We start from the raw sequence: 12,387 nt of genomic DNA, 5'->3' as shown, positions 1-12,387 counted from the left end.
GTGGAGCAAGACACATGCCAGCGTATGAAATTACAGGCTGCCGATATTTTTCTATGTTCTAAAGTGTACAGAAAAGTGGTTCATCCCAAGATGCCAATTTAAATCTACTGGAAATAAGGAGGTGCTCTCTATAAATACTTCCCTATAGTAGCCTACCAATTTGTTAGAATTGAGACACAGACGAGTCTAGCACAAACCACAGAAAGCAGAATGTCTCTGTTTAGCAGAAAGTTCTTTTTATCTTTATTGCTGAAATATTTTATTAAGCAAAATAGCAAAAATGTCCCTCCATCTGTCTCCCTTCACCTCACCTTCCCATCTTATCTGGGTTAGCATCCATCTTATTTGACCTTGAGCAAACCTATAAGGCTGTGCTACTGCATTGATTCATATTCCGATTAGACAGGTGTTTCAGTAAAACTCTTAAAAATCCTTTACATTATTAATATTTCTTATGCGAATAGAATGGATACAAGACGCTTAAGGACGCATGGGGTATTTTGTTATTACCAATTAAAGCAAATTATTGCGCAGAATCCCACCCTCTACCATTTGCGTCAAATTCATATTAATATACTTAATTAAGTAGATGTTTATATTTGTGCGTGAAAGCGTGTTGTCGTTAAGCTAATGCAGATTTTTTTTTTTTTGCTGTTCCCTTGGTAACAAGCAAACCCTTGCCCTTTTAGCCTGCTGGCATTCGTGTGGATCCTACCACTTTGTGGTCGTCGGGGGGTGTACGCAAATATAAATGAGAGAAGTAACTATTTTTACCCCAGAAATGATGACGTTTAAATCAACTCAACTCACCAAACAACATCGTGTAACACGTCCTTTGCTGTTCTTTATCGTAAACTGTTGTATATCCACTGATCGATAGCCTTCATGCCTCTCAGCTCAACCCGGGAAACCCCGTCATCACATTAAACCGACGATCGTACAGTAAGCTGTCAAAAGCTTGTTGCTTAAATCTGTGCACGGCTAACGTTACAGTAAAGTGATGAAGAAACGAGGTCGAAATGACAACCCGCGTTTCCACCAACAGGGCAATTACTAAACGGGTTGTTTGACTGGTGTTGCGGGAGCTCTTGACATCTTGTTTTTCAGCAGTTCAGTTGGACTGCCAATGTCGTCCGTCCGAGCTGGTGCGTGATTGCAGGGAAGCGGTTCATCCGCGATGATGAGGTAAGCAGGTGCACTCTTCGGCTAACGTAGCGCGGCTAACGCGAGCTAATAAACGTTAACGCTAACGTTAACGTCCCTCGTGCTGTAAGAGCCGTGACAGCGGTGTCTTCGGACTGCTAGCTAAGTGTGTGTGATGAGCTAACCGCTAGCTAGAGCAGCCGAGGAGGATGAGAATGCAAATCAGAGACTTAACCTGAAGCTAGCATGATTAACCGTCACTCTCAAAGTAATGTACCAAATTATGCACGACGCTCGCGGACGATAGTGTCAGGTAACGTTAAGGTTAGTTGTCAAGTCATCGTAGTGGTGTCGTGTTTTATGCCGGTTCTTAAATGGCACACATAACGTTAACTTTATGCACTGTAACGTGGTATGGGTGGGACATCCATTAGCAGACAAGCGACATTACGTGTCACCTCCCATCGAATATGGACAACAGCCTTGCACAAACAATTTAAAGTTTCTTACGACTTTAAACAGAATTACAATCGCACAAGATGGCTTTAGCTGTGCTTTTACCGGCCTCCACTTACTCTCATCCTTCCTACTGGACTGCATATGGCAGCATGTGTCAGAATATATCCCCCTTTTTTTTTTTTGAGTGAGATGTTACATATCAGAAGTCAGTATGCGTAGGACGTGAATTATTTATGTATGCATTTTTGCAAAATCTAGGTGTTAAAATTGCGAATCTACACTGAATTATTAGCGCCATTTGCACAAAACTCTATGAAATACAGTATTACCATATTTTGTTTGGTGGCTAAGTGACATTGAATGAGAAATAACATTTAACAGTAGTTCTATTGCACACATATTAGAAGTGTAATATACACGTACATTATAAGTGTATATTTATCATTATACTTAATTTCACATTTTACACTTCTTAACAAAAAAAAAGCCATGATATAATAGTCTGATATCTAATTTGAAACTAAGTTGAACACCTTGCTTATTAAGGAGTTGTAATTACACGGAGTTGAACTAGGAGAATGCTGAGACTGTTGGAGCTCTGACAGACCTGCAAATAATAAAAGGGGGAGACAAATATTACACAAATTGTACTAATTTACTTTCAGTACACTGTGTAAAAGCATATGCAGGATGTCCTACAAGCCCTGCACATGGTCTTACCGGGGCTAAAGAAGCTTTGCAGAGTAGGTAGGTTATGTATTGTGCCTGTGCTATAAATGTTGAATTCAGTCTCCTGAAATAATCTCATTTTATTCATAGATAAAGGGTCAATTGCCAGCAGTGTCTTGCTCCAAGCTGTGCACAAACAGTGCATCAGCTGCTGGATTTCTATTGGCCGATTTGGGACTGGGAGGGTCTTCCCGGGGGTTGGCACCCAGACAGGAAGGGGGTGGCTGGAAATGTTTCAGCCAGAGTTGGACAAGCAATTTTCACTGTTGTGAAGAGGAAATCTTTGGTCACTGAATCCGTGGGACAGAGAGGGGCTTAAAAGCCACCGCGATCGTTATATTAGCAGTTTAGCTGCTCGAAAGTTGTGTCTCGAACCTCGATCCTCCGTTGGGGACAGAAGTTCTTCACATGAAGTGAGAGAGGTAGGTTTTCTCGCTCCGTTTCCTGACTTGCGCCCAAAGGAATTTGCTGCAGTATGCTGTGGGATAGCATGCAGTAAAGCTGAGCGGCTGTTGTAGCAGAAGATCTGGGTTAACAACAGTAGTGTTTGTTCTGAATCTGTGGCTTGTGAGACTTTGTACATGTGTAGACCATGTTACTTGCTGCCAATGGAGAAACCTTTCAGCTCCTATAAATATGTATTCAGCTCACGGATCAACCACCGTTTTCTGCCTGCTCAGCAACTTTCTGTGTGTTTTACCAGTCAGTGTGCTGGCCTGACTATCCTGTCTTATGTTTGACTCCAAACATGGTGTGTGTTTAAGCTTTGTCCTGCTATTCTGTATGTTCTTTGGTAGGCCAAGTGTCTGCATATCTAATAGTAGCAAATTGGCCCCAAGTGGCTGTTGATCCCACAGTCTCAGCAAATGCAAAATGTTATAGTTAGCTGAAAGAAAGCACAGAATATATATAATATCCAACTTCAACTGCCAGTCTGTTAGTACTAATACTGAGCAGCAATGTGCAACACATGTAGCATAACAACAATCTTATGGCTCTATGATTTTGAACTTTTGATTGATTGATTACCATGACGTTAGCTACACATTCCAGACTAGAACAACAACTGAGGCTCTGTGTTTCTAACATGGTCAACATTGTTCATTTTAGTGAAAATGCAAGGCTGGAAGAAATCAATTGACATAATATTACACACACAACCCAACACAACATTTGCAATGTTTAGAGTGGTCCTTTGAAATAATGAGTATCCAATTCTCTGCTAACTAGCTACCATTAGCAATGTTAGGCTGAAAATCATCTAGATGGAAACATCTTGGAAAGGACATTACCGTTAATACAAAATGTGGAAATGTATACTTCACCAAGTGGGTAGTTTGCCATTGATGTTTGACTAGTCAGATCTTTTCTATTTAGAGCTGCAGCTAATGATTATTTTCATTGTTGGTTAATCTGCCAATTATTAACTTGAGTAATTGTAATAAAAGTGACAAACGCAGCAAATACTCACATTTGAGAAGCTGGAACCGGAGAATGTCTGGAGTTTCTGTTTTCGTAAATAACATAATAACAATTTGTTTTTTGTGAATTTGACATACAGCTTCACGAATTACAAAAGAGCACATTTGTTATTGTTTGTTTGATGTACTACAGTCTCTAGTGAATACTATCAATGCTTAGCTCTAAATGTGCCAGACTAATAACACCCTAATTTTAATGTTATTTATTAGAATACAAATTCTGTAATATACATGCTTTTTTGTCTTTCAGATCACCAACAAAAAGTGCCTTTGCGAAGATATCCCCAACTAGAAGTTGGTCCTTCTCCATCGCTGGCCTATGCTTTCTTTAAGGCCAGACTCAAACACCAACACAGGATACCTCAGCTGCAAGCCCTTTGCCACCACTTTGCACGGCTAAAGCACTTAAAAATACTCACATAGAGCCATAATGTAAGAGGATAGAGAAGAATGAGAATGTACTAGTGGCAAGTCGGCATTAAATTTCTTCACTCTGATATTAATGGGCACCATCATTTTTGAAATATACACTTGAAAGTGTCATAGAAAAAAACCCGGTAGTAGTTTCCTTTTGATGGGTGATTTCTCAGTGATTGCCCAGCCATCTGATCATTCTGTTCCAGCTGATGGAGGACTCCCAAGGTTGCTATAAACGAGGACTTTTCACATAGAACTAACCGACAGCCTTCTGTGTTTGAGGCACAGTAGATTAACTTGAACAATTACATTTATGATTATAGCCTTTAGTCATGGCGTTGAATCTTTCTTCAGTAAGAGACACAAAATGGCTAACTCTGGAAGTCTGTCGACAGTTTCAGCGAGGAAACTGTTCACGTAGTGATGAGGAATGCAAATTTGCTCATCCGCCGAAGAGCTGCCAAGTTGACAATGGGAGAGTTGTTGCCTGCTTTGACTCGCTGAAGGTAAGAAATACTGCACGCTCTCATATGTAAAGGACTTAATACCGCATGAAATGTGACATTTCAGCTGTTACCTGTGGCTTTCCATAACTAAAATCCCTGTCGGATGTTATCCTCATCAATTATAGATTATAAAAACACCCAGTTGGATGGCAGCCAGTTACTCTCCTGTTTGTTCAGTAGCCCTGAATGAGACCACGGCTGCTCTCCCACATTCACCATCACGACACAATACAGCTTTGCCCCCAGGATTATTTGAATGTTGAGTCATCGTCTTATCTCCTTACTGTAGACCGTTTATACACGGCTTGTCGGGACAGAAGGCCTTCCCTCTGCTCCAGTGGTCAAGGGCCTGAACCAAAGGATTTCACATAAAGCAGCTACCTTATTCCTTCATAACAACATTTATTGATTTGACTATTAAGATATTATTTGGAAATACACATTCAACTTTGACCACACCACATTGTGGACTTCATTTTATACAAATTTACACATTTATAAAAATATACACAATTATATACAACAGAGATGTAGAATGTGTGAGCGAATTAATAAATTCCAAGCCTAGTTGTATCTTCTTTTAAGAATTCATGAAGGATGTCTTGGCATAGGATTACAATCTCTTGTGAGCATGTAAATAAAAGGTCAGCTCACAGTTGCTCTCTGTTGCTGCAGTCATGTGATGATGTCACATGAATCTTTATGCCTTTGTCTGAGGGGTCATCAACCAATATGGCTACTGGTTAACTCATACTGATGCTCACCCTCCAGCCTTAATTCATTAAAAGACAAATAGAGCTAGCTGTTGTTCTTACTTTGCTTCTTTGACTTGTATTGGCGCGATACATTTCAGGTCAAAACAATTATGGGGAATGTTCTCTACCCATTTATCATTTAGAGAGTTAACTTTATTATATAGAATGTGCACATGCTTTGCTTTTGTTAAGTAGTATCTCCTGACGTCTGTTAAAGCAGGTGAGAGTCTTGTTGATACAGAAACTTGAGGTATTTCTAGCTAGCTCACACGTATACTCTACTCTATAGCTATACTCTTAGAAAGCAGAGAAGAGAGTATAACCGTAATCACTTAATATGATTTCAGCTACATACTCTCAAGTAGTCAAAGGGCGGTAGCTTCTGTATCTTTGGCCTCACTAAGTCCTCCACGGCAGCGGTGCAAGAACGTTAATGCCAGTGTAATTTGCAAGGCATTCTTTCATTTCATACTTTCAAGCTACTGCATGTTGTACAAAATTGTATAACAATAAACCAGTAGACATTAAAATGGTGGTGAATAATTTGTATTGGCACAGTTTTTTTTTCTCATTTTCTCTATATCCAGACTAATGAAACGTTAATGAAAAAAAAACTTGCATGGATAGTCACTGAAAATAATGAATACAAATCTCTCTGCAAATCTCTTGGGAGAAATGCAAATTATATTAAATTAGTTAACTTGATTTGATTAGGAAGGGTGGGGGAAGATAACCTCTCATTAGGCTCATACAGATGCTTGATTGACAGAAAATATATTCGTAAGTTTAAAGGGAGATCGTAGCTTAATACCCAGAAATATATGCTCCTTACTGGCACATCATCTACATCCAAAGCTAACATTCAATGCCAACGTGAGAAATGGCGTTTCCTCTATGCAGTAAGGTGAGAAGTACAGTTGTGTTGACTGAGGTGATGGATAGTTGTGTAAAACATCTGACTTCATGCTCAAGAAGGTTGTTTGCGTCTCATTTTACAACAACCATTTTTTTTCGAAAAAAAACAGTGGACTGTCATGACAAGGAAAAACAAGATTACTAAGAGGAATATTTTTCCCAGTTTTGGGTAGTTTTTTAATGTCTTTTTGTTTTTCTCTGAATACAGGGTCGATGCTCAAGAGAAAACTGCAAGTATCTTCATCCACCTTCACACTTAAAAACACAGTTAGAGATAAATGGGCGCAACAACCTCATCCAGCAGAAGACAGCAGCAGCAGTGCTCGCCCAACAGATGCAGCTTATGATCCCAGGACCCAGCCTGCAGCCTGTGGTAAGATTCTCATAGTTATTAAGGAGGAACTTCTACTCATTTCTTGCTGCTTGACTCATTTGTAATTGTAATGTATAACATTTTACCCTCATAGCCAACATTTAATGTTGCACAGGGACTGGGCACAAATACTGGTCTCGGTTATGGTTCGTACATGACGCCCTTGAGCCATGGGATGAGCCTCATCCCAACAGACAACCTCTCCAGCACCCAGGTTCTTGTCTCTGGGAGCCCACCTGTCACGGCCCAGAGTTCCTCCTCTTCCTCTAGTTCTTCGTCGTCGTCTTCTCCCTCACAGAAGCTGCAGCGTACAGACAAACTTGAGGTATTCCCGCACCGCAGCCTGAAAAAATAAATTAGCCGTTCTGTTGACATAATCTGGCCACATGCTGCAATGCTGGATTCCTGTCACGGGTCTTTATGCTGTAATTGCTCCTCTCAGGTGTGCCGCGAGTTTCAGCGGGGAAACTGCGCAAGAGGGGAGACAGATTGCCGCTTTGCTCACCCCAGCGACAGCCCGATGATTGACACCACGGATAACACCGTCACTGTTTGCATGGACTACATCAAGAGCCGCTGCTCCAGGGAGAAGTGCAAGTATTTTCACCCGCCTGCACATTTGCAGGCCAAAATCAAATCGAGTCAACAGCACGTCAGTCACTCATCCGTGGCAGCCCAGGTCGCAGCTACAGCCATGGTAAGACAGTGCCTTATTTGGTTTGATTTTTAAAAAAAACTTCCATTAATATGGTGGTTTTTGGTGTAATTGTGTTTGCCATGACATCACTGAATGTGGAGCACTAAATATGTATACAATATAGTTTGTAATGGCACATTTAATATAGTAGCATGCTCTTCAAAGGTTACCCGATAATTAAGAACACACGCCTGTTTTTAATCCTGTGTTTACAAACACCACAGATGTAAACATGCCTTTTATGGTATCAGAAAACACTACAGAGATTAGATTTATGGTAATTGTTGTCAAGGGTTAGTCCTTGTATTAAGAGGCCTGTCAATCATACTGACTAGTGTTGGCAGCTTCCAATCTGGCGTTTTGCGTTTTTATAATGGAGCTGTGCTTTTTGCTGACATTTCAAGGTGTGTGCCTTTTTAAACAGGCCCAAGTCATAGGAGTTGTTTTATGTCGACACAGGCACCAGACATTGACAGAACTGGTGCTGTATCTGACAAATGTTAAACAGTTTATGTGCTATACAGTATGAATTATTATAATGGCTATGCTTTGTGATAACTGCCTGCATGGAAAAGTGCACAAAAGAGCAGAGTCATTTGTTATGTATTATGGAGGAAACTTGACATTTTTCTGCCATTACTTTAAACATTTCTTGGTTTCGGTGTTAACATTAACTTACTCTCCTTAAGTCGCTTTAAACTTAATGCATTTTCAGGTCAGCTCACTTGCAGTATGCCACGTGGCTTCAGTAAATTGTGCTTCCTTGCCCTCCATAGCCCATCTATGTCACTTTTCTTTAACATCATCTTTTATGGTTACCTACATTTACATAATATATAGTTGCATGACATTTAGGCCATAATTTGAAGCGCACAGAAACAATTACGGTACGATACAAGGAGAGGAGGCAGCATCTGCCATTCCACCAAAAGCAAACGTAGTAAATGGAGCTCCACATTCTGTGTTTTATGACATTGCATACATGGTTATTTCAGCGGTTTATTATTTGATGTTGCCTTTTTTCCTCATAAGACCAAATCATTTTTCATTTAACAATAAAAATGTTCAGTGCTTGATGTGCATTACATTGTTATCCCTTCCTGAAAGCCGTACAATCACTGTATTGCAGATTATGTAGTGTGCCTATTGCACTGATTGCATCATGGTAGCTGTAGTGTTTTGATTACAATTAACACACTCTGACTGAGTAATGTTATAGTGATCAATGTGCAACGTAAAAGGTATACAAGATTGTGCCCTGTCATTGTAAATCTGTGTTGCCAAAGCTATTGATTAACTGTACATGAGCTACTAATGAAGGAGTCTTTAGTTAGTGTGTCTTTTAATCAGTTATTTTGGTTACTGTGCATGCATATTGTGTTTTATGTTGTAAACTACATTCAGATTATTTTGTTTTTGTTTTCCCCTTCTCACCTATCCACAATGCTGTCCCCCATGACGCACCTCTGCTTGCTGTTACCTGTATGTTAAACGCTTGAATCCCATTGGCCCACTGCCATCATGTGCTCGCTGCCTGCTATTAAAAGACTCAGTCGACTGCCAAAGCAATGAAGCGATCCCTCGAGGCAACTGTAGACCTGGTATTTTCACCTTTTGCTTTGGTTGTAGCTATTAATTGTACTGTGATAACTTTTTTGGTTTTTGTCATTGTGGTTTAAAGCTTCTTCAAGTCTCATAGTCTTTGTGTACACAGTCATTGTCAGTAGCTGTAAGTGCTTAATTTGATAGATGTTTTAAACAATTTTTAGTTATTCCATTCATATTTGTATCCTAAAACATGCTTGAGTTTTCCACTCTGTGATAACAGTCACTTTTATCGTGTAGTTGTGTTTGTCGTTTTTTTCCCATATTTTTTTGTAAATGAATACTATATATTAAGTGTCTTAAACGTAGATGAACAGAGAGAGGAGAAAGTCTTGGTGTGTCATGTCTCCCCTCTTTTCCTTTCAGGCCTATCCCTACAGCATACCCCTACCAAAGAGACCAGCTTTTGAGAAGAGCAGCTGGGCCAGCTCTCTCCTCGCCCCCAATTTTTTGCACTACCAACAGGCTCTGGCCAACACACAGCTGCAGCATCCCGCTGCTGCATTTTATCCCACAGGTGAGCTTCTTCGTCCGTTTTTAGATTTCTTCCAACCTTTTGTTGTCACCTTCCTTAAGAGCTAAGAGATAATCGAATCTGCATATCTGTTAAATCTTGAATTCATGTGGGCTCATGCCAATGTTGAGTATATTGATAGTGTCAGTCATGCTAAAATATTCTCTTTCCATTTGATAATCACACAGGCTCTGTCTTCTGCATGGCTCCCTCCAACAGCATTGGTAGGTCTCTTCCTTTGTTATTATTAAGTCTCATTATCAATGGAGAACAAGTGAAGTTTTTAATATTGATCTGGCTTTATTGATATTCCAGCATAGGAAAGCTAAACTTTGAATCAGGGTCAATTATGAACCACCTTAAAACCTAATTTTAAAATGATCACTGAGGACGATTACATTGGTGTGTGTAAATATGTTTGTGTGTTTGGGCTTCATTATCAAGTCTTGTGATGTATACTTTCTTGAAATATATTCATAATCCTTTCTCTCACTCAGAATATAAATATATTGGTAATTACCAAAACCACCATTAGGAATTTTTTATTTTTTTTTTAGTTTCTCAAATATCTTAAAATGTTTCAGCCATTATCTAAAATAAAACCCACTTTGGTCGCGTCTGGTGGCATCTCTCGTCTCTAGCGATATCCAACTATGGACAGATTTCCTAATTTTATCCCTTATCAGCTCTCCTTTTATGCTCTCTCCTGCTGTCTCGCTTTGCTGTGTGATCACATGCCATCTGCTGGTCTAACCCAATGATGACTTGCTGCTAATGTCATGTTGTATTTGCCTGGCAAGAGAGGAAAAAACATTGCTATGGTTACCATAATGCTCCACCTCCCTTTCCATTGCTTTCATGGTTCCCTTCCTGAAAAAGTCCCCATGATGTACAGTGCTACGCCTGCTAGTGTCTCTGCAGCAACTACTCCCACAAGTGTCCCCTACGCAGCAACAACGTCAGCCAATCAGGTTTGCTCCTTTTTAAAGCTTTCTGTCATAAATCCTTGAGCTCTGAATAAGTGCTTCATCTTTAAATCAGGGGAGTTGCTTCATCAGCATAGCATTGACCTGCTTGCATTGCCTGTCTTTTAGCTTCATCTACCTGTAGACCTTCAGTTAAATTACAGGAGACTGCATTTAACCCCTTTCCCTGATGACAAACGTAACATATAGTACATGTATCTAGAGGGCTTCTATCTGCAAATAGTGGTGTTGCATGTATTCTTTATTGCATATTTTTGTCTGTTTCCTTAATTAAATAATTAATGAGCATTTCAAAATGGTCTCTGAATACATAAAACAATATTATTTTATGTACTAATCATACAGGTTGTATTATTATCATCTCTTATAATAATTTGTCATATTTGACTTTTTTTGTTTTTTTGTTTTTGTTTTGGTAACTTCCTCTGCCCAGACTAATATTTAAATGAGGAGTCAATGGAAAATATTTGGTCCTCAAAACATTTGTTCCATATGTGTATGTATATATTATATGCACAAATTGAGGCCATAAATTGTGGTGCAGAGAATGTATCCAGTGTCCAACACCATGTTATTTGATTATTTTAGGCAGAATTCTGGGAAATTGTGTATAAAATGATGCAAAATATACTTTTGCGATATTTCAATTTGATGTAATGTTACGGCCATAATAAGCTGTCATAAGTTGATGAAAGACCGAACTGTAAATTGAGAACAATGTCAAGAGTTTAGGGGGTTACGGTATTTGTTTCATTTCATTTCATCAATTTTACATCTATCACAATGATAATTCTCGCTGAGCACTTTTGTCATGTAACAAAAACAAATTTGAACCAAGTATATTTCCACTGTATACAACCACTAAGTGGCTGCCTTTTGCCCCTGTAACAGATCATCCTCAAGTAACCACCAGAAACAGAAGTGAGTGCCGCGTTGCTGCTGATAAAGACGCCAAACAACTGCTCTGTAAATACTCTGTTAACACCACACACCTACAACAAGCTGCATGCTGATAACATCACTGATGAAGTACTCATGACAAATGACATAGCTCAATTACTAGGATAATACTGTGTTAGATAATGTGTCACAGAAGATTATTGTATGCACGCGCCTTTGCACCCACGTTAACATGCATCCTCAGTAAAGTGCATAATATCCTGGTTTCTGTTTCCTAAACCAATTCTGACAAGGGCAGAGGTGCATTTAGCCTCCGCAGCTGAAATTCAATTTGAAACAAATCCAACCAGGAAACACATGGAAATCAAACAAAACCTGCAGTACACCTTAATATTAACTCATTACACAAACAGACACACAGAAATATTGTTCACTGACAGTTTTAAATTGTGTAAATATTACAAGAGGAAGAGATGTGCAAAGGAAAGGAAAGGGGTTCCTATATTGGAGATTGTTCAAATTGTACCGTCAAGATATTGACCTACAAATTAATTTTCCTTTCTTGAATGTTTTATGTAAACCTGAACTTGTTTCCCCCACCTTAACTGATTGTTTATCTAGTGCCAGCTTTAATTAATTTAGATAAACACGTAAAACTTTAACTTTAAACTCCCCATTGTAAAAATTGCGGAGGTTTCCTTTAAAATGTTCAAAGGGTAGTCTATCCATGTTGTTTATTCTGCCTCAGAGAACAGGATCAGTGCTCCACCTCCTGGTGTGCCTTTGCATTGCATATACAGTATGTTTGCTGAGAGAAAATACTGTATAATCCATTTGCTGCTAATGCTTTTTCTTTAAGGCAGTGAAGCAACAATTATTCAAATATTTAGATATCCCCCTCTTCATT

General features: G+C 39.3%; 1 protein-coding gene across 5 annotated transcripts; it reads left to right on the top strand.

Annotated features, from left to right (window-relative positions):
* The first annotated feature begins 953 nt into the window (after nucleotides 1-953).
* On the top strand, nucleotides 954-11,609 carry LOC311021561 (muscleblind-like protein 2a). Of its 5 annotated transcripts, XM_084022175.1 has the most exons (10): nucleotides 2,579-2,753; nucleotides 4,063-4,735; nucleotides 6,614-6,778; nucleotides 6,873-7,103; nucleotides 7,221-7,475; nucleotides 9,023-9,076; nucleotides 9,447-9,597; nucleotides 9,783-9,818; nucleotides 10,474-10,565; nucleotides 11,472-11,609. In XM_084022175.1, exons 2-10 carry the CDS (start codon nucleotides 4,562-4,564, stop codon nucleotides 11,484-11,486), a joined length of 1,173 nt encoding a protein of 390 aa, XP_083878301.1. In that variant the 5' UTR covers nucleotides 2,579-2,753; nucleotides 4,063-4,561; the 3' UTR covers nucleotides 11,487-11,609. The 5 variants fall into 5 exon arrangements, with proteins under 5 accessions (XP_083878300.1, XP_083878303.1, XP_083878302.1 ...); XM_084022174.1 differs by lacking the exons at nucleotides 2,579-2,753; nucleotides 10,474-10,565 and adding an exon at nucleotides 954-1,185; XM_084022176.1 differs by lacking the exon at nucleotides 10,474-10,565 and having other exon boundaries at nucleotides 2,576-2,753; nucleotides 6,894-7,103.
* Nucleotides 11,610-12,387: the final 778 nt, after the last annotated feature.

This window comes from Eutrigla gurnardus, assembly GCF_963514095.1.
Source record: "Eutrigla gurnardus genome assembly, chromosome: 12".
Lineage (NCBI taxonomy): Eukaryota > Metazoa > Chordata > Actinopteri > Perciformes > Triglidae > Eutrigla > Eutrigla gurnardus.
This window is presented reverse-complemented; position numbering and strand designations above follow the sequence as displayed.

What these genes read in the sequence shown, in the direction of transcription:
- LOC311021561 (XM_084022174.1), top strand. Translation starts at nt 4,562, where the DNA reads ATGGCGTTGAATCTTTCTTCAGTAAGAGACACAAAATGGCTAACTCTG. An exon ending in GACCCAGCCTGCAGCCTGTG is followed by an intron (nt 6,779 to 6,872) that starts GTAAGATTCTCA and finishes TTACCCTCATAG; the next exon opens with CCAACATTTAATGTTGCACA. An exon ending in TGCTGCATTTTATCCCACAG is followed by an intron (nt 9,598 to 9,782) that starts GTGAGCTTCTTC and finishes ATAATCACACAG; the next exon opens with GCTCTGTCTTCTGCATGGCT.